At 39.1% G+C, this 27,334-nt stretch overlaps 1 protein-coding gene across 1 annotated transcript in view; it reads left to right on the forward strand.

Annotated features, from left to right (window-relative positions):
• Window positions 1-9,815: 9,815 nt before the first annotated feature.
• Window positions 9,816-27,334, forward strand: part of LOC122439486 — an 89,118-nt gene continuing 71,599 nt past the window's right edge. The window contains exons 1-3 of the mRNA XM_043464526.1: window positions 9,816-9,958; window positions 10,703-10,870; window positions 18,437-18,538. Of these exons, the coding sequence (XP_043320461.1) occupies window positions 9,943-9,958; window positions 10,703-10,870; window positions 18,437-18,538 (286 nt within the window). The 5' untranslated portion in view covers window positions 9,816-9,942. The remainder of the gene's footprint in view (window positions 9,959-10,702; window positions 10,871-18,436; window positions 18,539-27,334) is intronic.

Below are 27,334 nucleotides of genomic sequence, written 5' to 3' on the forward strand. Positions count from 1 at the left end.
ATGTGCAGACATCAGGCTACGGGCTGTTTCTGTCACGGTGCTCCAGTTCATCGCCCTGCTGACTGCACCTGGGGCCTCTCTCGCTCTTCACTCTTGGTCACGCTTCCACCATTCTGCATCAAAACTTCCTCACAGACAAGTCAGAGAAAGACAAGTACTGTATGATATGATTTATATGTGGAATCTAAAAAAGCCATACTCGTAAAACCAGTAAAATGGTGATTACATGGAATGATAGGATAGATGTTGCTAGGGATACAACATGCAAAGGGTACTAAATAAATCTTAGAGGTAAAATGCACCTCTAAGTATAAGTACAGTGAACGTAGCCAATAATATTGTCTTACAGTCATCAGACTTACTAGAAGACTAAAACTCAATTATTCCAACCACTAAAAAGAAAGAATAACGATGTTACTATGATAGAGGTGCTAAGTGTCACTACAATGGCAATCGTATTATAATGTATGAATGCATCAAATGAACATGTGCACTCCTGAAATTTACTCAGTGTTATATGTCAAATGGGCTTTGCTGGTAGCTCAGGTGGTAAAGAATAAGCCTGCAAAGCAGGAGATTCTGGTTTGATTCCTGGGTTGGGAAGATCCCCTAGAGAAGGGATAGGCTACCCACTCCAGTATTTTGGGGCCTCCCTGGTATCTCAGATGGTAAAGAATCCACCTGCAATGAGGGAGACTTGGGTTCGATCCCTGGGTTGGGAAGATCCCCAGGAGGAGGGCATGGAGACCCACTCCAGTATTCCTGCCTGGAGAATCCCCATGGACAGGGAAGACTGGCGTGGGCTGCAGTCCATGGGGTCACACTGAGTCGGACACACTCAGCGACTGAACAACAACACACACACAGATACATTCTCTATTTCCTTCCTGTTTTTCTTCTGGACTTTGAAATGCCTCTCTCCTTTACTACACAGGAAAATTTAGCTGCAATCCCCGCTTGCACATGTGTATAAGTGAACTTACCACAGTGTTCATAAGGTAAAAGACCTTGTAGGAAGTAGAACCCATCCAAAAACAGGTTTTCTAGCATTCCTGTTAAAATGGGATACTGGGCCAATGCTTCCTCCACTGCCTAGAATCCACGTCTGCAGATAGCTTCCATCTGTCCTTCCAGCTTCTTTTTCAGCCCTTCTCCACCTCACTATCTGCCCCAGGAGTCTCACCCGCTGGCTTCCTATGGGTTTGGCCACTAGGGAAGATCCACAGACACCTGGAGGGAGTGTTGTTCATTGTTCAGCTGCTAAGTTGTGTCTAACTCTGAGACCCCGGGGACTGCAACACGTCAGGCTTCCCTGTCCTTCACCAGCTCCCGGAGTTTGCTCAGGAGCATGTCCGTTGTGTTGATGATGCCTCCATCCATCTCATTCCCCTCTCGCCCCTTTTCTCCTCCTGCCCTCAAGGCTAAAGCTGAAGCTCCAATCCTTTGGCCACCTGATGCAAAGAGCTGACCCACTGGAAAAGACCGTGACGCTGGGAAAGGTTGAGGAGGTAGTAAGCAGACTGAGATTCTGGTGTTACTGCCTCAGATCTCTGCCCGTGGTGTCCCAAAGGCTGCTTGTGTCCCTAAAGTCACAGTCCTGTAAAGTGGGCCTGTCCACACTGCCTTCCGTGGCTCTGGGGTCTGGTAACTCTCTTCAGATTACTCCCTGAGTGTGTCCCCAACCTTAAGACATACCAGTGCTCTATCCTCATATTGTGAGGATAATATGAGCTGAAACTCCGATACTCTGGCCACCTGATGTGAAGAACTGACTCACTGGAAAAGACCCTGATGCTGGAAAAGATTGAAGGCAGGAGGAGAATGGGATGACAGAGAGTGAAATGGTTGGATGGCATCACCGACTCAATGGACATGAGTTTGGGTAAACTCCGGGAGTTGGTGATGGACAGGGAAGCCTGGCGTGCTGCGGTCCATGGGGTTGCAAAGAGTCGGACACGACTGAGTAACTGAACTGAACTAAACTGAATCCTCATTTTATAGCAAGGATCAAATATCACCTACGTTACAAACTGATAAGACACAGCTTCCCATTGCTTACAGAGATAAGAAAGGACACCCCTCAACAGAGGTCTGCTAGTGCTTCAGAGTGGGGAAAGGCAAAGTCTTATTTTTTTGACAATTAGAAATGTGATTTAAGGCAGATGTTTCAGCATGAGAGCTTGATTAAAACTTGGTAAGGATCATGATTTAAAAGATCAGGACTTAAGGAAATGGCAAGGTGAGGATTTTGAGAATTTCAAAGAGACTGAGGAAATGAGCTGTTGATGCATTTTGTTGAAGAGTTGATGGTGGGGAAAGAAATACCTGTAACGAACAATAAAGGTATTTGCCCAGTCAAGGGCCTTCTAGACTATAAAATGTGTTGATAATGTGAAACAAGGTGTGTAATTTAGACAATAAGATGTGTGGAAGTAAGTGGTTTTGGTTTTCAGTTTCCAAGCTGTAAAAGAGCATGGACGTTTTGTTCTCAATATACTCAAATCTTCCCTAGTCTTGGGGTAAATAAATAGACAAAATTTCACTAAGATGAATTACTCCAAACTGGATTTCCTAAAGAGCATTATTCTTGAACTGCCATTCATGTTTTTTCTTGGCCTTTTATTTGATTAACTTGCAGTCATTGAAAATTTTCTTTCTTTTTACCTGAGAAAATTTGTTTCCAAGGCAAACCATTCAATATCACAGTAATGCAAGTCTATGCCCCATCCACTAATGCCAAAGAAGCTGCAGTTGAATGATTCTATGAAGACATACAAGACCTTCTAGAACTAACACCCCAAAAAGATATCCTTTTCATCATAGGGGACTGGAATGCAAAAGTAGGAAGTCAAGAGACACCTGGAGTAACAGGCAAATTTGGCCTTGGAGTACAAAATGAAGCAGGGTAAAGGCTAATAGAGTTCTGCCAAGAGAACGTACTGCTCATAGCAAACACCCTCCTCTAACACAAGAGACAGCTCTACACATGGACATCTCCAGATGCTCAATACCAAAATCAGACTCGTTATATTCTTTTCAGCCAAAGACGGAGAAGCTCTATAGACTCAGCAAAAATAAGACCGGGAGCTGACTGGCTCAGATCATGAACTCCTTATTGCCAAATTCAGACTTAAATTGAAGAAAGTGGGGAAAAGCACTAGACCATTCAGGGATGACCTAAATCAAATCCCTTATGATTATACAGTAGAAGTGACAAATAGATTCAAAGGATTACATATGATAGACAGAGAGCCTGAAGAACTATGGATGGAGGTTTGTGACATCATACAGGAGGCAGTGATCAAGGCCATCCCCAAGAAAAAGAAATGTAAAAAGGCAAAATGGTTGTCTGAGGAGGACTTAAAAATAGCTGAGAAAAAAAGAGAAGCAAAAGGCAAAGGAGAAAAGGAAAGATATACCCATCAGAATGCAGAGTTCTAAAGAATAGCAAGGAAAGATAAGAACACCTTCCTCAGTGATCAATGCAAAGAAATAGAAGAAAACAACTGAATGGGGAAGACTAGAGATCTCTTCAGGAAAATCAGTGATACCAAGGAAAAATTGCATGCAAAGATGGGCATAATAAAGGACAGAAATGGTATGGACCTAACAGAAGCAGAAGATATTAAGAAGAGGTGGCAAAAATACACAGAAAAACTATACAAGAAAAAGATCTTAATGACCCAGATAACCACAATGGTGTGATCACTCATCTAGAACCAGGCATCCTAGAATGCAAGCAGTCAAGTGAGCCTTAGGAAGCATCACTATGAACAAAGCTAGTGGAGGTGATGGAATTCCAGTTGAGCTATTTCAAATCCTAAAAGATGATGCTGTGAAAGTGCTGCACTCAGTATGCCAGCAAATTTTGGAAAACTCAGCAATGGCCACAGGACTGGAAAAAGTCAGTTTTCATTCCAGTCTCAAAGAAAGGCAATGGAAAAGAATGTTCAAACTACCATACAATTGCATTCATCTCACACGCTAGCAAAGTAGTGCTCAAAATTCTCCAAGGCAGGCTTCAATAGTATGTGTACCGTGAACTTCCAGATGTTCAAGCTGTATTTAGAAAAGGCAGAGGAACCAGAGATCAAATTGCCAACATCTGTTGGATCATAGAAAAAGCAAGAGAGTTCCAGAAAAACATCTACTTCTGTTTTATTGACTATGCCAAAGCCTTTGACTGTGTGGATCACAACAAACTTAAAGAGATGGGAATACCAGAATACCTCACTTGCCTCCTGATAAAATCTGTATGCAGGTCAAGAAGCAACAGTTAAAATCGGACATGGAACAACAGACTGGTTCCAATTTGGAAAAGGAGTACATCAAGGCTGTATATTGTCACCCTGCTTATTTAACTTATATGCAGAGTACATCATGCGAAAAGCCAGGCTGGATGAAGGGCAAGCTGAAATCAAGACTGCCAGGAAAAATATCAATACCCACAGAAACGCAGATGACACTACCCTGATGGCAGAAAGTGAAGAAGAACTAAACCACCTCTTGATGAAAGTGAAAGCAGAGAGTGAAAAAGTTGGCTTAAAGCTCAACATTCAGAAAACTAAGATCATGGCATCTGGTCCCATCACTTCATGGCGGCAAATAGATGAGGAAACAATGGAAAAAGTGAGAGACTTTATTTTCTTCACTGCAGATGGTGACTGCAGCCATGAAATTAGAATTCGCCTGCTCCTTGGAAGGAAAGCTATGACCAAGCTAGACAGAATATTAAAAAGCAGAGACTTGACTTTACCAACAAAGGTCCATCTAGTCAAAGCTATGGTTTTTCCATTAGTCATGTGTGGATGTGAGAGTTGGACTATAAAGGAAGCTGAGCACCAAAGAACTGATGCTTTTGAACTGTGGTGTTGGAGAAGACTCTTGAGAGTCCCTTGGACTGCAAGGAGATCCAACCAGTCCATCCTAAAGGAGATCAGTCCTGGGTGTTCATTGGAAGGACTAATGCTGAAGCTGAAATTCCAATACTTTGGCCACCTGATGTGAAGAGCTGACTCATTGGAAAAGACCCTAGTGCTGGGAAAGATTGAAGGTGGGAGGAGAAGGGGACAACAGAGGATGAGATGGTTGAATGGCATCACTGACCCAATGGACATGAGTTTGAGCAAGCTCTGGGAGATAGTGAAGGACAGGGAAGCCTGGTGTGCTGCAATTCACGGGGTCGCAAAGAGTCGGACATGACTGAGGAACTGAACTGGACTGAAAAAAATAAATCTTGTTTTATTCACGTAAATTAGATACAATTTTTATTGGTCCTATTCTTCCTGGCCCCCCAAAGAATATCTCACACAAAAGCAATATAGTTGGTACTCTGGATCCACAAGTGATTGTTTCCAGGACCCACCTCCATGGTCACCAAATCCCTGGATGCTCAAGCCCCTAAGATAAAAGGGCTTCTCTGACATACTCCACAGCCAGCAACCCGAAATCCTTAGTTTTATGGACAAATCTGCTACCACTAGTCTCTTTCACAATCACGTCTGCCCCGCAGAAAAAGGAACAACTAGAGCTGTGCTGGAATCCGCTCATCCAGGTGGCACTAGTGGTAAAGAACCCGCCTGCCAATGCAGGAGACACCGGAGATGCAGGTTCCATCCCTGCGTGGACCCCTGTGTCAGGAAGAGCCCCCAGAAGAGGAAGTGCACCTCACTCCGGGATTCTTGCCTGGAAAATTCCATGGACAGAGGAGCCTAACAGGCTACAGTCCATGGGGCTGCAAAGAGTTGGACACACCTGAGCACACACCAAGTAACCAAATAATAGGCGTGCTGGAATTAGCTCACAGCGGCTTATTTTAGCCAATTGTTCACTTCTATCGGCTTCCCTGGTGGCTCAGAGGGTAGAGCACTTTTACCCCCCAGCACTGTAATTCATTAACGTCAGGTTGGTGGCGTGAAACCGGCCATGGAGTATTTATTCAATGGAAACGCAAACACTACAAGTCAGGGCTTTTTTTTTTTTTTTCTTTTCCTTTTGGACAATCACTTGTTAAACATTTACCGGTATCCACTAGAAACAACACAGGAATCAGTTGTATGACTTCAATTCAAATTCAAGCTGAAATACCATAATCATTCTAATTAAAGCAATTATTGTTTCCTTTGGGATGAATTCTGTTTTGAATGGAAATGTATACTAACAATTTGTTTCAGATTAGACATGGGGGAATTGAACCTCCATTTTATTCTTCAGTTTATCCAAGGCACAGACAGTCAGTAGGCATGTTGTATTTCCTCAGAAACTTTTCAGTAGAGGCTGCAATTCACTAAGAGCTGCTGGAGCTAGCATTGCTTAATGTGTGCTTTAAATTTTATCTCATTTACAGAGTCAGGATATGCTCCTAATCCATGACTTAAAATCTGACAGCTTTATCGAGCATCATTAGAGCTGGTGTTTTTCAGTCTGTTAATCTCACTCAGCTCTGACTTCCTACACAATAACTGGAAAACACATTAGGAATGGCATATTTATGTCTGTGGACACAGTTGATCAATCCATCTAGGCTGTGGGGGATGCTGACTAAGGCACACCAGGTAAATAACTTGAAGGCCGTATACTGAAGTCAGAAGGGTCTGCAGCATGGAGTTCTGATTTTCATAATCTCGATTGGTTCCTGTAGTACAAACATATGTGGCAAGAATTTGGGTCTAATTGTGTGAGGACTCTTGATAGCATTTCCCTTATTTCATTCTGCAATAAAAATTATTAAAGAACTGTATTTACATGATAAAGGAATTTCAATTTCCAATAGTAAGAGCTAATAATTACTATGCCAGGCTTTATGATATAAATGAGTTAAGCATGATATTTTCTTCCTGACTTTACCCAGTGAGGAATCTGAGTCATGGAGAGAATAAGAGAATAAATCATGGAGAGAACAGCCTGTGTCACTCAGCTATAATTAGTGGCAGAACTGACTGGACCATTTGTATCTGACCTGGTCTCTCACTGGAAATGTCCAAACAGAGTCTTACTTCATAAGATACCACTTTTTTGTTACCTTCAAGTAATACAGTAGAATGAGAGAGATATGAGAATGTCTAAAAACACCTGAAACTGAGCTGAGTTGTTTTTTTTTTCTTTTTGATTCTCAAGTCCAAAAAAATGAAGTATTTAAATTTTTCAAGAGCAAAGAAGTGAACATGCAATTTCTGTCATACCGAGAATATTTAAGAGCTCATTCTGTGTACGTTATGTACAAACTGCTATGTATAAAATAGACAACAACAAGAACTACTGTAAAGAATTTTAATTTTTCAAAAAAGAGCTCATTCTGTTTTAAAGTTTCATTTATTAAAAGATTCATCTTACCAGCCAAATTTAGATGACCAAATTTTGGTGACAGGAACATTTGGTTTGTTTTCTCTTTGGCTCAAAGTTCCAAAAGGGCGGTTGTTGGGAAATTCAGCAGCTCAAAGCTGCAGCAGGTGTGTGACGTGCTGCTTCACTGGATTCTAACACAAATTTTATGTCTCAGTTTACGTAAGAATATGTTGATCAGCTCTGTCTCGGTAACTGAATGAACAGAGAACTGCTCATCCACATAATCAAATCTGTTTGTAAATAAGTGAGCTATTTTAACAGTCTCATGCAGGCCGACAAAAACAAAGACGTCTATAATTTAAAGGCCCACCCTCAGACTTTTAAATGATAGGGGGATGATTACCTATCCAACATGGACAGCTCCTATTCAGAGAAATAATGAAGATAAATCCTTGCCCAGGAATCTACATATGTTATATTCATAAATATTAAAATATAACTGAATATTTAAGGCTAAGGATATAGACAAATCAAATCATGGAAGACACGTTAGGGCTTCTGTAACTTTAGCAAGTATGTAAGAAGCAGTTTTGATTTAGGCTTCAAGTTCAGATAGGTCAATGAATTATTATAATTTTTTAATTTACTTTTCCTACCATTTAATGTCAAATGTTACAATGTTACCCTCAGATTTATGAAAAAATGAGTGCAAACATACTTGAGGGATGTTGGAATATGATATGTGGAAGACGATATTCTATATCCAGAGTTGAAGTATCTATTCTAAAGCTTTCATCATTTTTATTCCAACAGACAAGATAAGATGTCCCATAACATTCTCATATCATTTACATTTTAACTTTATCATTACATTATATTACCATACATCATCCCCTTTATCTTCACCCACCAAAACTGGATTTATTCAATCAACATGGTCTATCTTTCCAGTACCTTCTTCCCTACTTGTCCACATTTATCTACCAACCCATAACCCCAACATCTTGTAGAAATTTTGCCCACTCCTCACATGTGTATGCTCAGTCATGTCCGACTCTTTGTGACCCCATGGACCACAGCCTTCCAGGCTCCAGTGTCCATGGACTTCTCAAGGCAAGAATTCTGGAGTGGGGTGCCATTTCCTCCTCCAAGGGGTCTTCCCAACCCAGGGATCAAACCCGCATCTCCTGCGTCTCCTGCATTGACAGGTGGGTTCTTTACCACTGAGCCACCTGGGAAGCTCACCCAGTCTCAAGGTCCGGTCTAATGATACCCTTCCTTCTGCTTTTCCCTTTGGTCATGACTACTCTCCTTCCTCTGAACCCTCTTATCTCATCCTAAGTACCATATCTGACTCATCTTTCTATCCCCATTATGCCTGAAATTGTACCTTGCTCATGACAGAGGAATAGTTATTTTAAATAATAGCCAGGACATGGAAGCAACCTAGATGCCCATCAGCAGATGAATGGATAAGGAAGCTGTGGTACATATACACCATTGAATATTACTCAGCCGTTAAAAAGAATTCATTTGAATCAGTCCTAATGAGATGGATGAAACTGGAGCCCCTTATACAGAGTGAAGTAAGCCAGAAAGATAAAGAACATTACAGCATACTAACACATATATATGGAATTTAGAAAGATGGTAACGATAACCCTATATGCAAAACGGAAAAAGAGACACAGAAATACAGAACAGACTTTTGAACTCTGTGGGAGAATGTGAGGGTGGGATATTTCAAAAGAACAGCATGTATACTATTTATGGTGAAACAGATCACCAGCCCAGGTGGGATGCATGAGACAAGTGCTCGGGCCTGGTGCACTGGGAAGACCCAGAGGAATCGGGTGGAGAGGGAGGTGGGAGGGGGGATCAGGATGGGGAATACGTGTAAATCTATGGCTGATTCATATCAATGTATGACAAAAAAATAAAAAGAAAAAAAAATTTAAAAAAAATAAAAAATAAAAAAAAATAAATTACTTCAACTCGATAAATTGTCATTTAAATGTAATTTAATTTTGTTTAATTAATGCAAGTAATTTATTAATTTAATTAAGTAAGTAATTTAAATGCATCTAAAACCACTTAAACCATTGTGGATTGATATAAAGTGACTGATACAATATTGTTTGGTATATAAAATAAAAACTGTAAGTAAGAACAAGCATTAAAGATATTGGGGATTTGTTCTTGACTGTCTGTGAGAGCCTGTATGCTATTTCATGCTTTGTCAGTAAGCCACCCCCGACCGTTTCTACACGAGTTAAACAAACACTTGAACTAAAAGCTCACTGTTGCTCGGATCTATGCATCAGGAAAACTACCACTTGCACCCTTCAGTGTGGTATTAGGACAGCAGAAGGAGAAATGTAAGGTGAGTGGCAAGAACCATTAGGAGTGAGTGTCCAGAGAAAATCAGTGAGTACGAAAGAACCTCTCTTCCCAGTGGCTTTACATAACTGACCTTCCGCAGAAGCACGGTGCAGATGGCGGGTGGACACAGTGAGCGGGGGAAGGGAAAGGCTTCGCCTGTGATGTTTAAGATAAACATACAGGAGCAAATATAGTATGTAAGAAGAGATAAAAAGAGGAGTTTGTTGTTGTTATTGTTGAGGAATCATTCTGGGATCTTCAAGCCCCACTCTCTTCATGATAGTGAAGAAATGTAAGTAAACGAGCTATGCTTTTCTTGAACGTATGTTTTAGTTACAAAATAGTGCTTCTCAATTTTGTATCCTTGAAAGACAGAGAGACGTGGGGCATGACTTTATTAAGGTTTTAATTACCCAAACAGGACCACAAAGAAACACTTAGAAGCTAAAATAGAAATGCACTCTGCTTCCCTTAACTGGCACAGCCTCCCAGAGAATCCAATAAGCTCCCAAATACACAGAAAACGGTCAACTGCTATGAATGAAACTGTCAGAGGAGACTTTACTTGCCTCCCTACATGCTTCATTCTACATGTAAGAGCATGGAGTTTTCTCGGAATGTATGTTTTTGCAGCACCTTCTTTGAAGCACCGAGAGAAAATAAGGATTTTTTTTTCCCATGCTCCATATTTTGAAAGGGATTCTAAATCTAATTCTCAGTCTTATGTGGCTTCCTCTTGATACCTGAATACTAATATGTAAGTCTCAAAAACATACTTCTCCACGAAAGGATTAGTATACTGACTCCCACCGCAGACACCCTCAAGCAAAGCCTGTTTTATTTACAACATTTTAGGACTATACAAGTTCTTCCCAAGAGAACTAACAAACTTAGCCACTTGTTTTCAGGGACCACACCGCTTTAGTATAGGCTGTTCCCCTGCATGTATATTCAGGGCTTCCTCACCCGGCCATCAGCACGCACACGGCTTTCTTCCCAGATCCTAATTCATGTCACCACCTTTTCTGCTCCTCAGTCACCTCAGAAGATGGCTGCTCTGTGGACCTTGGCTTTCGAGTCAGTATTGAAGAAAAAGGATTCTACACAGAGAACTTCCATTCAGCTGCATGGGTTTTCCGAGGGGATGATGGGAATCCCGAGGACAGCCCCAGATGTCTTAGCAAAAAACCCCGACCAGTGGCTGGTAAGGACCTTACAACTACGTTAAAATGCATGTCTTAGAGAACCTGTGACCAGGCGAATCTCTAACGTCAGCAAATGTGCACACTGGGTGGAGCATTTGGAAAGAAGTGTGTGTGTGTGTACATATATGTGTGTACATGTATGTGTGTATGTGTGTGTGTACATATGTGTGTGTTGTGTACATAGAGAACCTTCTTAATATTGTGGAAGAATCTGAAGCTATTAAAATAATAACCGTCTTAGGAACTCATTCCAAAATAGACTTATAATTCCAAAATTGGAATAAAGATGAATGTAGGAAGAGTCAAGAGTCTTTTTCATTCTACAAGTAAAAAATACTGTTTTAAAAAATGTGCTGGAGAATACAGACAAGCAACAAATCATTTATTGCTCCAACACTGGACCATGACCACTTCATTGCTTCTGCCTTATCTTTTTAATATACATAGGTCTAGTCCTGTTTTCAAATGCACACAAAATATGCATCTCATATTTTCATGTATACAGTTTGATATAAAAGAAAAATCCCAAACCAGTAGCTGATAAGGACTCTACAATTATTAAATTAAATTCTATAGCCTGATATATTTAATAATATAATCATTTAATAATTATACTTTCATCTCACAAAATAAATATTTTCATGTGCTTTTGAAAAGTCATTAATATTCAGTAGTTTCATGATGTTTTTTAAGAGATTAAAATTCAGTTTACTAAAACTGTATTTCCTTGGTGGAATAACAGCACAGTGATTTTTTTAAAAAAACTATACTGAATAACAAATTTAAGAATGGGAAATTACTATTTCAATCTAATCTTTGCTGTAAAATTTAAGCTATAGAGCTTTTATAAACTTTTGCTTTATTGGTATAAATAAATTACTTTGATGAATAGCAAACAATGTAACTCAAGCAAGCAAAGATTCAGATTAAAAATAATGTTTTAAATTAATTTTACAATCATGCATTCAACAAACACCATTCCTAATATGGTCCAGGCACTGGGGGAAGCTACTAAAGAGACACAGAAGTAACAGGAGTGAGTATGATGGATTTCTATAAAGAGGTACTTAAATTTTCAGTACAGGCATCAAAATGTGGTTAGTTTCATCTAATCCCATTTATGGAGACATGAGTAATTGTTGTTACCTATAAGATCATCATTTGTTTTATCTGTAGAGTAAAATAGAGCCTTTCTTAATTTTTTCTTATAAATATGAAAGTCAGCATTGAAGAGTTTTAATGAGAAGTTGTAACTCTAAGTGAATTCCCGTGCACATGTGTAAGACAATGCAAGGTTTGTACATTGCACATTAAGAATACTTATTTATACTCATCTCATAATATGAATTAATTGAGATTAACCATTCATTGATAAGTAAGCAGTATGAAACTTTGATTCTAAAACTTAAGGAATTTAGAGTGGAATTTTTGAAAATTAAAATGGATGCTGAGGAGCTGCTTGTAAGTCAATGAAATTAAAATATTTCCTCATATCACACACAAAAGTAAACCCAGAATGGCTTAAAGACTTGACTAGAAGACATGACACCATCAAACTCCTAGAAGAGAAAATGGGCAAAACATTCTCTGACATAAATTGTAGCAGTGTCTTCTTAGGTCAGTCAGTCTCCAAAGGCAAAAGAAATGAAAGCAAAACAAATAAATAGGACCTAATCAAACTTATAAGCTTTTGCACAGGGAAGGAAACCATAAATAAAACAAAAAGACAACTTATAGATGGGAAGAAAATATTTGCAAACAATGCAACTGTCAAGGAATTAATTTTCAAAATATACAAAAACAGCTCATTCAGCTCAATAACCAAAAAACAAATAACCCAATTGGAAAATGAGCAGAAGACCTAAACAGACATTCCTCCAAAGAAGACATGAAGATGGCCAACAGGCAGATGAAAAAATGCTCAGCATCACTAATTATTAGAGATACGCAAATCAAAACTACAGTGAGGTACTATATCACACCAGTCATAATGGCCATCATCAAAAAGACTGCAAACAATAGATGCTGGAGGGTATGTGGAGAAAAGGGAACCTCCCACACTGTTGGTGGGAATGTAGAATGATGTACCTACTATGGAGAACATTACGGAGTTTCCTTAAAAAACTAAACATAGAGCTACCATACGGTCCAAGAATCCCACTCTTTGGCATATATCCAGAGAAAATTCTAATCTGAAAAAATATATGCTCCCCAATGTTCATTGAAGCACTGTTTACAATAGCCAGGACAAGAAAGCAACCTAGTCCCTCAACAGATGAATGCATGAAGGAGATGTGATACACACACACACAGAGTGAGATATTACTCAGTCACAAAAAGAAAATGAAACAATGCCATTCGCAGCGACATGGATGGAGATTGTCCTACTGAGTGCAGTGAGTCAGAGACAGAGAAATATCCGATACTGCTTATATGTGGGATCTGAAAGAATGATGCAAATGAGCATATTTACAAAACAGAAACTGACTCACAGACATAGGAAACAAACTTACGGTTAACACGGGAGAAAAGAGGGGAGATAAACTGGGTGTTTGGGAGTAGCGGACACAAACTACTATATATAAAATAGGTAAACAACAAGATCCTTCTGTATAGCACAAGGAACGCTGATATATTCAACATGCTGTAATGAACTATCATGGAAAAGAATCTTAAAAAGAATATGCATATATATATATATATGTGTGTGTGTGTGTGTGTGTGCATATATATATGTAACTGAGTCACTTTGCTATATGCCAGAAACTCACACAGCTTTGTAAATCTACTATAAAAAAAAAGATGCTGAGAACTGAGGAATGAACTTTTTAAAAAAGAAACAAAATCTTCTATAGTTAACTTTTATTTGAGTAATAGAATGGCACAGGAAAAAATACACTAGGCTGAAAATAGGATTTTCAGGGTTAGGCTCTCTATTTGTTCATTGATGTATTCCCCACACCTAGGACAGTGCCTATTTCATTATAGAAAGCCAATATATATTTGTTGCATGAATGTATAAAAAGTAATTTACTAGCTATGTGACCTTAGAAAATTCACTTATTTACTGTTATTATCTCTCTGCCTATCTTACAGTGTTATAAAATGTGAAATGACACAATATATGTGAAAATTATACTGGGCTATTTTTATCTGTCTTGACTATTTCTATCTCCTATCCTTATTTTTATTAATTTTATGAGAATTTTAACTAAATATTAAATACATATTCACACATATCTGTTAATATTTATATGTATATTATATAATTTGCAAACAACTGCTGTTTCATAATATACTAACTAAATTGACCAATATGTATTGACTGTGGCAGGCAGGTGAAAAGATGCATTGGATAGAATTCATTCTTCCCTCACAATATCTTGGCTAATACCTGATGTAATAAAGTACAATTATCACCACTTCTACAACTGTGTATGGTCATCAAAGAACAAGCATTTAGTTGATTCACCATTATTTTCTTTAGTTAAAAAAAAAAGAAAATGTGCCTAATTTTGCCAAAAAATTCATGCATGTGTGCGTATACACACACATATGTGCCCACACACATCCACACAACTAAACAAATTATGTTTAAATGTAGTAAGTTTTAACTATTAATATTTATTTCATTGAACCTCAGTCCAAGAATGTGCTAATTGTTCTTGCTTCCTGTTATTAATGCTTGAAGTATTTCACATACCAGATACATGTTTTTAACGATGTGATTTTGAGACATCAATAGAAGAAGCTGGAGATTGTGAGGAAACATGAATTGGAAGCAAAAGAGTAATTTTAAAACTGAAAGATGTCTTTATTAGCCTAATGACATTTTGAAGATATTGCAATGCTAATTTATATCTACCAACATGGATTGTGAGAGTAAATTTTAAACTTACAAAATTCAATCTTTAATACTCTAGAAAATGCCCTTCTATTATTTGGAGAAATAGATTTTTTAAAGTTTTGCATCACTAGAGAAGTATATTGCTGGAGCTACAAGAAAATTTTAGGGTATTTTCAATATGTAAGTGGTGTTGTATTTATGGAACTATGTACCCTTCATTTGAACTTTTACATGTAACAAGATGATTCCAAGGAAATGCTATTTGGGGGGATAAATTTCTTGATGATGTGACCACACAGTCTCTGAAAAGACAATGACATTTATTCGTGGCTTTTCAGCAGCTGTGTGGCCCTCACAGATTACCCTCCAGACAGCAGCAAGGGGCTCCAGGACTATAAATCTCAAAATGTGAGAAAACTGTCTTCAGAATGGGAGGGGAACATGTTGCAAAACATTTTGAGTGTATCTTCTCCCACAGGAGCACACTATAGTTGAGTTTACCATTTAAAGAATTTATTGAGTTTATACTTTCACACATTGTTGACATTCGATTTACCTGATTGAAAAAAAAAAAAACACCACCGCTACAGCCTTGAAAGCAATAGCTATCTTATCATCTCATGTAAGACAAAAAGCAAACATGATTTGATTTGAATCAACACAGTAAAAATACTCCATTAAACAAACATCAATTGGATAAGCAATTTGTCAAAAGCAGAAGCTAGTATCAAGAGGGTAACCTATAGGGAGCAAGAAGTTTTGACAAGTAGGATTGTTAGAAATGATTTCTACCGAGGTCAGAAGTAGGATTTCTGATTTTCTTTTTTGCCCTGATTAGCTACCAGCTTGCTGCAGACTGCTAAAATAGTCATTTTGGGGTCTTTGAATTTCCCAGTTCTGTCCCTTAAATTATGCTGAGATCCAGTAAGTGGCAGTCCAAATAGTCATGTAAAATAACTGCCAAAAGGGAATCGTATTAACAAACGGTAAGAAGTCTTCCCAGGAGCATAGAATAGAGCGGAGCACAGAATTTTAGCGCTGGAATACACTCAATACTTACACAGCACCTTTGGTATGCTTCTCCTGATACTGTTTTAACCAACAGAGAAACAGTGTATTTTGTTCAGACATATTGGGATAACAAGCATTCCTTCAGGAATCCATATGAAGAGACTATTCTTTCTTTGAATGTTTGCCAATTTGGGTAGCCAACATCTAGGATGTAAACTCCATGAGAAAAAGTCTCTTCTCTGTCCTTAACACTGCAGTCCTCGTATTGATACATAAGAAAGCAATCAGGCACATAGTAGATACTTAGTAAATGTTTGTAAATGAATTACCTCTGATATTAGGCTACAATGGATTATTAAAGACAAAGATGCTTATTTCCTTGCTTTTATTAGATATTTTCATTCCCTAGCTGACCAAGGAGATGGTCAGCTAAGAACATTTGGAAAAACTGCCTAATCCTTTACTATCTTTGTCATCTTTTTATAAGAAACTTAATTTTTAAAAAGATTTACCTCAATAATACCTGGGAGGAAATGGAATAAAACAATGGCAAATCTGTTTACAAGCTCTGCGAAATATAAGGTAAATTTATAATGACAATATCTCTCCAAAGATTAGGGAATCACCCACCCAGGCACCTGTCAGCAATGGCAAAGAAGAGATTTCTCATCAAAGGGGGAGCTGAACAAAGGTCCTTAGCCACTCAAAATACAATTGTTAAGAATTCCTTTGAATGCTTGATTGCTTCTAACTTTATCCATATGTTGCCTACAGCAGACACTTTTCCTTAGCATGAACCTTTTATATGAACCTAGACGATGCAACTCTTCATAGAAGAAATGCCCCTGATCTCCAATATGGAGGAAGATGTAAATATTTCTGAGGAATGAAAAATGATACACAAAAATACAAACGAATGGCTGAAAAGAAGCTACAAAATATATTACCCATAAATTTTTAATGTATTCCTATTTTTAATTGAAAGAAATTCTACTAAATTATATCTTAAGGTGTGAATTCACCCTGCCTTTATTAATAGATGAGCATTCTTATTTTATAATTAATTGCATTATTCCTAGAGACCTAATAACACCTTTTTTCCCCAGAGGCATATTACTATTAATTCACTTCTGGAACTCAGGAAGTTTATCATTGTACTTTATTATGATTTAGTCTTTATCATTTTAAGATATTCATTAACATACAGAAAAAGAAAGCTCAACTAATAAAGTATTTCAATCTAACTGCTGGGGAAAGAGTAATTCTCCCAGTATTGCATTAATACTTCTCTCCGATGAAGTTGGTCTCAAATACAACCAAATAATATTTTGAAGTCTTTCATTGTGATTCTTCCTTGGATAACTTTGTCAGCATTTAAAAAGGGATTCTTCTGAGATCACATAAGCCCTTCAGATTTTTTTATTTCAGTTTTGTACTCTAGCATGATTCAGGCATGTATTTTTCTTCTAAATAAAAAGCAAGGTGTAAATATATTATAAAGACAACACACCTACCACGGCCACATCTCCTTTATGGAAATTCAGTTCAGCTCAGCTCAGTCGTCTCCGACTCTTTGCGACCCCATTGCGCTTCCTCAAAAGGAAGTCTTCCTGAGATATGCTTTCTGCCTTGGAATCCTGCTCTTCCCTTGTCCCTGAAGAGTAATAGCCCAAAGAGTTCTTACCTGGTGGATTTTATCTTTTAGGAATTCAGCCTGGGAAAATGCCCTTGGATAGACTTGAGGTAGAAATTTAAAATGTCTTGAGGTAGAGGAAGGTCAAGAGGGTCCAGAAGTGAGTTATGGTTATGAACTTATCAACAAGCAGAAGTCTTGAGGAAGAAACACACCCACCCCCACACACACACCCCTATATTTACACCTACAGAAAAGACAGTATAAAGATAGCAGGAGGAAACAGGAGAAGACGCACCGAAAAGCAGACATAAACAGCTGAACCACATTAATTTAAGATGATTAGACTAATGTAAAATCTTTCTGAATTTTACTGTCAAGCTTCTGGAACTCTTCACTTTCAATGCAGCATAACCTTCCCTTTTCTGCAGGGCCCAGCTGCTTCCCTTGTTTCTGAGAAGCTCAGTTCTTCAGGCTTTCCTGGGGTCCTGTAAGACCTAACTATTATGGATGAAGATTCAGTTTGCTCATTTCCATGTGATTTAAAACCTTGTCATAACCGTCCCATTGTTCACAGGTCTGTGTGCCTGAAACCTGCAGGGGTCAGCTACTGAGGGACTAAACCCTGCCCCTTCCTCACCACGTGACTCAGCTGACTTGTTTAGCATCTTTGTGCCTCAGTTTTCTCCTCTCCAAAAAACATTAATCTTAGGTCAATGTGAAGATTAAATTAGATACTAGTTGTAAAGTACTTTGACTTTTATTAAGCCCAGTATATACTTGGCTCAGATGGTTAAGCGTCTGCCTATAATGCAGGAGACCCGGGTTCAGTCCCTGGGTCGGGAAGATCTCCTGGAGAAGGAAATGGCAACCCAGTCCAGTATTCTTGCCTGGAAAATCCCATGGACGGAGGAGCCTGGTAGGCTACAGTCCATGGGGTCACAAAGAGTTGGACACGACTGAGCGACTTCACTTCACTTCTTCATACTTAACAAGCAATAAATACCAGCTATATTTTCATTGCATTTGTAGTATTTAAAGACTAACTCAATGTCCTTCTCGCTTCCTCTTTAGTCCGTGAGCGCACCGTGAAGCTCCTCAAAGGGACCGGCGATTACCCCTGGGGATTCCGTATTCAGTACTCCAAACCGATCGTGGTAACTGAAGTGGATGCTAGTAAGTTGTTTCACTATGGCAGTTGTAATTCAGACCAGGACAACTATCTCAGCCTCATGCAATGTACTAATAGCCTCCATTATTGAAGTCTTCTAAAACACACATATACAATAGAAGTAGTTTCTAAATCTCAAGTCTATCAAAAACTCATAAGACTGGCAAGTGCTGACATCATGATCAATTGTTTTTTTTAAAATACCATGCTTCCCTGCTGGAATGGACACCTCTGGTAAATATAGGGCCTCCCCGTCAAAGAAGAGCCCTGTCTGTACCTACAAAAAGAGGGCTCAAGCTCTGCAGACAAAAAGGGTCTTGAAGAGGCAGCTTTATTACTGTTTAACAGTTTCTACGAGGATTTCCATTCCCCATAGATTATTTCCTTTATGGCTTCTCAGATTTATTTCCTAACAAACAAATTAGAAATGAGTAGATACCTAATGAAAGATAGATCTTTTTCTCCCTGATCTAAAACATGAGAATAATTTAAGATATAAAGATAAGATAAATAAACCCATGCCCAGCATGCTGCATTGTTGCTGTTACTCAGCTGCTCAGTCGTACCTGGCTCTTTGCGACCCCGTGGACTGCAGCACACCAGGCCTCTCTACCTATCACCAGCTCCCGGAGTTTGCTCAAACTTACGTCCATTGAGTCAGTGATGCCATCCAACCATCTCATCCTCTGCCGTCCCCTTCTCCTCCCATCTTCAATCTTTCCCAGCATCAGGGCCTTTTCTAATAAGTCAGTTCTTTGCATCAGGTGGCCAAAGTATCAGAGTTTCAGCTTCAGCATCAGTCCTTCCAATGAACACCCAGGACTGATTTTCTTTAGGATGGACTGGTTGGATCTCCTTGCAGTCCAAGGGACTCTCGAGAGTCTTCACCAACACCACAGTTCAAAAGCATCAATTCTTCGGTGCTCAGCCTTCTTTATGATCCAGCTCTCACATCCATACATGACCACTGGAAAAACCATAGCCTTGACTGGCTAGACCTTTGTCGGCAAAGTGCTGCATTAAGGGAGGCCTAATGAAATCATCACAGAAGGGGGCCCAGCGCTACTAGGGTTTTCTGAATTACATTATAGTCCTCATCTGGACTGGGAGTTTTCCAAGATCAGAAACTGTATCATATCCATTATTTTAATCCACAATATTTGGTGCAGTGTCCCAAAGGTTACAGAGCGGATGCTCCCAAAATGCCTGTGGAGGAAGCACTAGCTCACTAGGTGTGTGCCTGCCGGGGCGGGGTGGACGGTCAGTGAGGGACGCGTAGCGGCCGCGAGGACTGCAGCCCTTCCTGCTCTGCCCTGCACCCCAATCCCATCTCTGATATCATTAAAATCCCACCTCCATACCTGATTCAAACGCACTTGAATTTTTACCTTTTCCTCCTTTCCTCCTTCTCTAAAAAGATAATCCTTTTACCTTCTCGTGACTTAACAAAAGTACTGTAAGTATAGGAACAGACGTAGAACTCTTTAAGGTAATAAAGGAAATTCCTTTTTCTCAGTTCCTATAGTCTGAGAGGTAGACACCAATGCAGAAGTAGATGTGCAGAAGATTGGAGGAAAGCTCTGAGACAGACAAGTGTAAGTAGGGTCTTTAGACCACAATGCAGGCCTGGCACCTACGAAAGGACGGGGAGAAGGAAGCAAAATTGTGTAGGAAGAAGTCAAACTGCACTGCAGCTCTGAGAAGTTCTGAGATGGCCCAGGAAAGCCATCCACTACAACATTCTCTTTTTCGCCAGAAACAGGCTGACTCCAGTACCCGCTCCAGATTCAGTCACAGGCTGGAGGTAATGACTTTCTGGGGAGAATGTAGCCTTAGTAGAAGGCAGGATGCCCAGAAATTGTGGCAGTTGAAGCCTGCCTTGCCTGCCCACTAAGTCGCTTCAGTCGTGTCCAACTCTTTGCCACCTTATGGACTGTAGCCCGCCAGGCTCCTCTGTCCATGGGGATTCTCCAGGCAAGAGCACTGGAGTGGGGTGCCAGGCCCTCCTCCAGGGGGCCTTTCCCACCCAGGGGGGAGCCTGTGTCTCTTACGCCTCCTGCATCGGCAGGCGGGTTCTTCACCACCAGCGCCACACGGGGAGCCCTGGCTTTCACTCGGTCACAGTCCTCACAGCAGTTTCTCTTGAAGCTGTGTCTAGGTAGTGTGGACCTAAGACCTCTATGCCGAGTATGAAATATAAAGCTTTCAGGAAGGAAAAACAAGGCAAGTTGAATGACATAATTCTCATAAAGGTGTGCTGAATATCACTTTGAAAATAACAAAATACAGAAAGAAATTAAAGAACACCTAAATTAACAGCAGGAAAAATGTGAGCAGTTTGTAAATTTTAAAGATGTCAGTTCTTCCTTAAATTCATCCAGAGATGTAATCCCAATTAAAATTCTAGAAGAGTAGCTCTCTTCGTTTTTGCTTTTGTTTTTCTTCATAAAGATGTTTCAATTAGGTCCTAAAATATTTATAGAAAAGCAAAAGGCCAGGTTATTAACTTTGATGTGACAAAATTTCAATTAAAGTTTAATCAGCTAATCAAATATGGGTTACTATCACATAGATCATTCTCAGAATGATTGGATAAGGCAGGGAGTTTGCCCAGATGTTGGTGGGAGTTGGGGGTGTACGGGTGGACCCCAGACAAGTGAGGAGACAGCAGAAGGGGAATATGGCTGTGACGACAGAACTCAGATGACAAAACATAAACACTGCAAATTTTGTCCAAGGACACCCTTACTCTACCTCTTAGCGCTCTTCAAGTTAGCAAGAACGAGAAACAGTTGTGGCTTTAATTGTCTCTGTATAGACAAAGACAGTTCACTTTTTATCATCAAGGGGCTTCGGTATTTTTAATGGACATCTGGCTTTAAGAAAATACAGGATCGTTCACGGGGAAGGCATTCACGATGTTGGTCCCTTCCCGCTTCACTTATTTCCTTCTCGCTTCTTCCTTGCCCCGCGTCCTTTCTCTTCTGTTCTCTTTCCCCTCTCCTTTCTTGCCTCTTTCTAGCTCTGACCTTGCAAGAATAGCCTTAAACAAAGAAATAATTCATAAGGACGATAAAAATGACTTCCCTTTAAAACTCAAATAGGTCTGACTTTATACGTTTAGCAAATTTTTGCAAACTATCAAAAACTTCGACACACTTTTCATGCCTGCCTTTCTAGATAAAATAAGTAAATGCTGTTTAATAAAAGGTTATGATTTCTCTAATGTCTGATACCTTTATAACTGTCCAGCTGAGACAGTTAACCATATCTGATCCATTCAGAGGTGAAACATATCAAAATATTTGCACTGTAAGTGATGTGATATTCAGGAGGACCTGAGCTTTTGAAAGAGGAAAACTGAAGCATCTCTACTGTAGCAAAAATGCTCCAATAATACACAGTTAACCTAGGATTTTATTCAACATCAGAAAGTGCTGCCCTGGCAGGGATTCATGTATGCTGAGTCTATTTCTCTCTTTTTTAAAATGTATTACTCGGTGCTGAATAGCAACCTCTGAAATCCATTGTCTAGTCAAATCTACTAAATGAAGGGTTGAGGGACTTTAAAATTACACATATTTCCAGCATTTCAGAGAATCTCATTCTCACCACAAAACATTGTTCTGCATGCAATAGAGAGACTTAATTACACAGTGACAGTAAGAAAGATACAGCATGAAGACCTGTAGGTGGGATAGAAATGATTATCCATAAGTACACAGAAAGGGAGCTTGCTTGAGCTTACATAACGAATTGCCCACACCCAGCTGGCACTTGCATGAACATTTTCTATGAAGGCCCAAATGCTTGTGAGATCTGTTGGCATAAACAAAAGAAACAGATGTTCCAACTCTGATACCAAGCAAACTTGAAAAGGAAACGACACATTTAGCGATGGGCAGACCACAGACGAAATTATGAACAGGCCCGTCCTTCTGGAAGCTCTAGAATTTAAAATGCTACCGTTATAGGAAAAATTTTTAAATGAAAAGGACAAGCCCCCTTTTTAATTATAAGCTTTCAGATTCTACATTATATGTAAATACACATAAAAGGATGAAGTAGCTCAGCATTTAACTCTTTATAATAAATACAGAACTATGTCATCAAGTATCCTATTGGGGAAGCCAACTTAGAAAAGCATGGGCTTGTTTTCTTACCACTTTGATCCTTCCTGTCCAATGTAGGATGTATACTCCCATTCTGCTCCCAAGAGCAGCCTCATTGGGCAACTATCTGTGTCGTATATTAGAGTCACCTTGAAACACCTCCCTCCTCCAAGAGATCATCATGCCTCAAACTGTCACCATAATTAGTAGATAAAGGGAAAATTTGTAAATTGCATTCAAATTAGAGGAACACAGTCAATACCCTCTATAATTAAAGCTAAAAGCTATCACATAAACCATCAGGAAGAGTAACACTACAGAAGTAATTCCTCTACAAACAAGAATAATTTTCACTCATAATGCAAAGATAAATAACACAGCTTTTAAACGAGCAAAGGATTTGAGTAGATCTTTCTCCAAAGAAGATAAACAAATAGCCAAATAAGCACATAAAAACATACTCCACATCAGTAGTCATCAAGGAAAACAAATGAAAACCACAACAAAATACCATCCCATACCCACTAGGACGGCTATACGTAAAAAATAGCAAATATTGGCAAGAAGAGAAACTGAGAACACTTATACAATGGTGATAAGAGTGTAAAATGGTTTAGCCACTTTGAAAAACAGTCTGATCATTCCTCCTACGTTAAATAAACATAGAGTTACTACTTCACCCAGGAATTTCACTCCTAGGTGTATACCTAAGGTGATGAAAATACATGTTCACAAAAAAGATTTGTACTCAAATTTTCATAGCAGTATTATTCATCGTAAAAATGGAAAACAATGCAAATTATCATCCATTAAACAAAATGTGCTATATCCTTACAACAAAATACTTATTCAGCAGTTGAAAAGAACGTAGTGCATGCTACCACGTGGATGGGTCTGGAAGATGGCTTGCTGGGTGAGTGACACCAAACACAAAAGACCACATATTATATTACTTCATTTATATAAAATGTTCACAACAGGCAAGTCCACAGAGACGGAAAACAGATTAGGCATTGCCTAGAGCTGAGCAGCTAGGGGGGATGGAGAGTGACTGCTCTTGCTTACTTGTTTTTTTTCTGGGGCAACAAAAATATTCTAAAATTATATTGTGATGATAGCTTCACAACTCTGTGAATATACTAAAAAGCATTTAATTATACAGTTTAAATGGGTAAAATGATATGGTCTGTGAATTTTGATTCAATCAAGGTGTTAAAAAAAGTAAGTTATTTGCATATTGGTGGATTCTTTAGGTCCAATATTGTTTTCAAAGCTAAGTTTACTTGGAAGAGAAGAACTGTTACCAAACACTCATACTTTTGATTCTAATCAATCATTTAGCATATGATTCAGCACAAATAGCCCAAACATTTGTCTTTCACATCTATCACACTCTTTAAAATTCTTTAGCTATAATTTGCTTTCCCTAATCCGGAGTCTGCCTGCAGTGCAGGAGACCGGGGTTCGATCCCTGGTTTGGGAAGATCCCCTGGAGAAAGAAATGGCACCCCACTGCAGTATTCTTGCCTGAAGAATCCCATGGGCAGAGGAGCCTGGTGGGCCGCAGTCCATGGGGTCGCAAAGAGTCGGGCGCGACTGAGCGACTAACACTTGTGACCTCACTAATCCAGCTTTAGTCACATTTCTTCCATCCTTGTTGCCTTGACCTTGTGAACAGACGAGGATTTAAATCCAGCTATTGTTGTGGTTACTTGTGCGGTGTCGCCAGACCACTGTTGACCGTTTTCTCCATCTTGGAATTTTTCCTTTGCCTTCACCGATCTTTCCCAACAGATTTTTGTTGGAGTATAGTTGCTTTGCAAAGTTGTGTCAGCGGTACGTATACATTCATCCCCCGCTTTTTTTCATTTCCTTCCCCTGGAGGTCTCCACCAAGTGCTGAGTAGAGTTCCCTGTGCTGTTCTGTGGGTTCCCATTAGTCCCCTACTTTATACTCAGTACCAAGAGTGTGTACATGCCGATCCCAATTTCCCAATTCATCCTCCCCTCCCTCTCCCCCGGTGGTATCCATACGCTTGTTCTCTGCACCTTCCCTGATCTTATACTCTTGCCTCCACGCTCCCTAGGACCTCTCTGCCCTTTCTTTATGTTCCTCTTTAGTGGCCCATTTCCTCTCTGTCCTTACAGGGAATTATGATTATTTTTCAAGATCTTATTCTCAGTGCTCTGTACTTCTCTTCTTACATTTGTCCCTTTCATTCTAAGTTCTGAATCCATTTCTCAGGCCAACTTCCTATCCTAGATTTCAGAGACGTTCTTATACCTGGCCCAGTGAACATTTTCAATGTCTTCTCTTCCTTGGTTATCTCAGTATATTTAGTCAATGTTTTTAATGCCCCAACCATGTGCAAGAGATTATACTAGCCATGGGAAATGCCTAAGTCAATAAATAAGAAATTTTACTTGCTCATGAGATGCTTATCGTCTAAGAGGGGTAGAAAGGCATCTGGCCCTATTCATGCAAATGAGTGCCTTGAGGTATTTTAGGTCCTATGGCAGCATATTATACCTTCTATTCATTTCTAGTGCCTGTTTCCAGATTCTGTATTGATTCTTTTAATAATATCTTTGCTGAAAAGCTTAAATTAATCCCTCCCTGTTCTTAATCCCTCCCTGTTCTAAATTAATCTTCTGAAAACCATCGTGTATCTATTTTTCTGCTCACAAACTTCTAATGGCTCTCTTGTTTAAGGACCAAGCACAAATTCGTCATCTTCACATTCAAGACCCTTTATATACTGGCTGTCTTTTCATCCTTATCTTCCAGGCTCACTGTCTCCACCCACAACATCTGCTCCAGTGGATCTGAATTATCACCTTTTGGCACGTCTTTAAGACATTTTGCTTGTGTACCTTTACTCAGAAGATTTTCTTTCTTGGCTGGCTTGCTGATTGAAGTTATGCTAACTCCAGTTACAGAATATGTATTAATGGTTTAAGACAATAAAAGATCATTAGTCACTCAGGCTGATAGTCTCATGTGGATGTTCCTGGTTGGAAGATGGCTTTTGTCCCACATAATGTCTTGAGATCCAGGTTTATTTTTTCTTTAGTGTCTCATGCCATAGGACCTTGAAGTCAGGAAGATGGGTAAAGAATGTGGAGCGTGGTCCTTGGGATGTTTTTATGAGCCACACCTAAAAGTCATACACATCACTTCTATCCAACTCCAGTGTCTGAAACTCAATTATATTGCCTCCCAAACTGCAAAACAGTCAGAGAAAAACTTTCCATATATGAGCCCAGATGGAAAAGGAATTGGGTCTGTGAACACCAAGCAGTCTTTGTCACCCTGCCTTCCCCATTACTCCCCACTATGGAGAATCTATTCATCAAGGTCAGACCAAATTCCACCTCTCTGAAAAGCATTTCTTAACCACTCCAAATGGGAGTGAGAATTCTCTTTTCTGAAGTTTTACAATGCCTATTATCTTCATGTTTTTTATACTTGCCATTCAAATATTATAGTATTTCTTTCTGATTACGCATGTCTTTTCTTCTCCAATGGAATTCTAAGCTCCAAAAGCATTTCTTAACCACTCCAAATGGGAGTGAGAATTCTCTTTTCTGAAGTTTACAATGCCTATTATCTTCATGTTTTTTATACTTGCCATTCAAATATTATAGTATTTCTTTCTGATTACGCATGTCTTTTCTTCTCCAATGGAATTCTAAGCTCCTTGAAGGTATAATGTTTAGGTTTTTCATTCATTCAATGGGTATTTATTGGATAAGTACTGTATAAAGACATACTTAGTAGCATATGAAGTACGAAAATTGATAAGAAATTGTTTCTGGATCTATATCATCATTCTGGAATTTTATTCAGAAGGCATTGCCTTAATCAAGTCCTTTAAGACAGTGGAAGAAATCTTTTCAAATGATCAACCATACCATGAGATGTCAATTCATCACAAGGATGATATTATGTAAATAAATAGATATATGAAATATTACTCTTCACTTAACCTTCCTACATTGATTGACCATTGCCTGCTCATGCAGAAAAGATCTTCCCTACTATAATAAACAGACTTAGACAAACTACAGTCATTATTAAAAATATCCAAAGTCATGTAAGCTCACTAACTGAGTCATGCTTTAAGATTAAAAGTATTTGAGGAGGTTTATGACATCCTATATATCATATATATATATATATATATAACAGCCTAATATTGCTGTATAATTATTCTGCAAGTCCATAAACACACACCCAGCACTAGGATCTAAGGAACAGAAAATGGGTTTAAACTGAAATGAAAAAGAAAAAACAGATTTAAACTGCTGCAGAAAGAATCTTTTTCAAATACATGGGAGATCTTATTTAAAATGAATTAACTCCGAAATGAGTTATTATATCCTTTTTGACTCCTGGAGAATTTTAGGTATGTTACAGTAAATGTGGATGCCTAAAAACCAAGGGATAAAATAAATAGCCTCTGGAGAGATCCTCCCCACCTTCCAAAACTTAAATCTTAATGTTTGAGGCTATTTTTGGCTTCCTTCCTGAGATGGCTCAGAAAGGAGCCTACACCATGAAAGGAAAAGCAGCTCTTTATTTCTTTTTTCTCTGACTACCTCAAGATCTGTTTTTGCCACCACTTCATAAGTATTTCAATTACTTGTTCCCTCAACAATCCTGCAGAGAAGCTCTGCCCCCATCCCC

This window comes from Cervus canadensis, chromosome 4 (genome assembly GCF_019320065.1).
Source record: "Cervus canadensis isolate Bull #8, Minnesota chromosome 4, ASM1932006v1, whole genome shotgun sequence".
Lineage (NCBI taxonomy): Eukaryota > Metazoa > Chordata > Mammalia > Artiodactyla > Cervidae > Cervus > Cervus canadensis.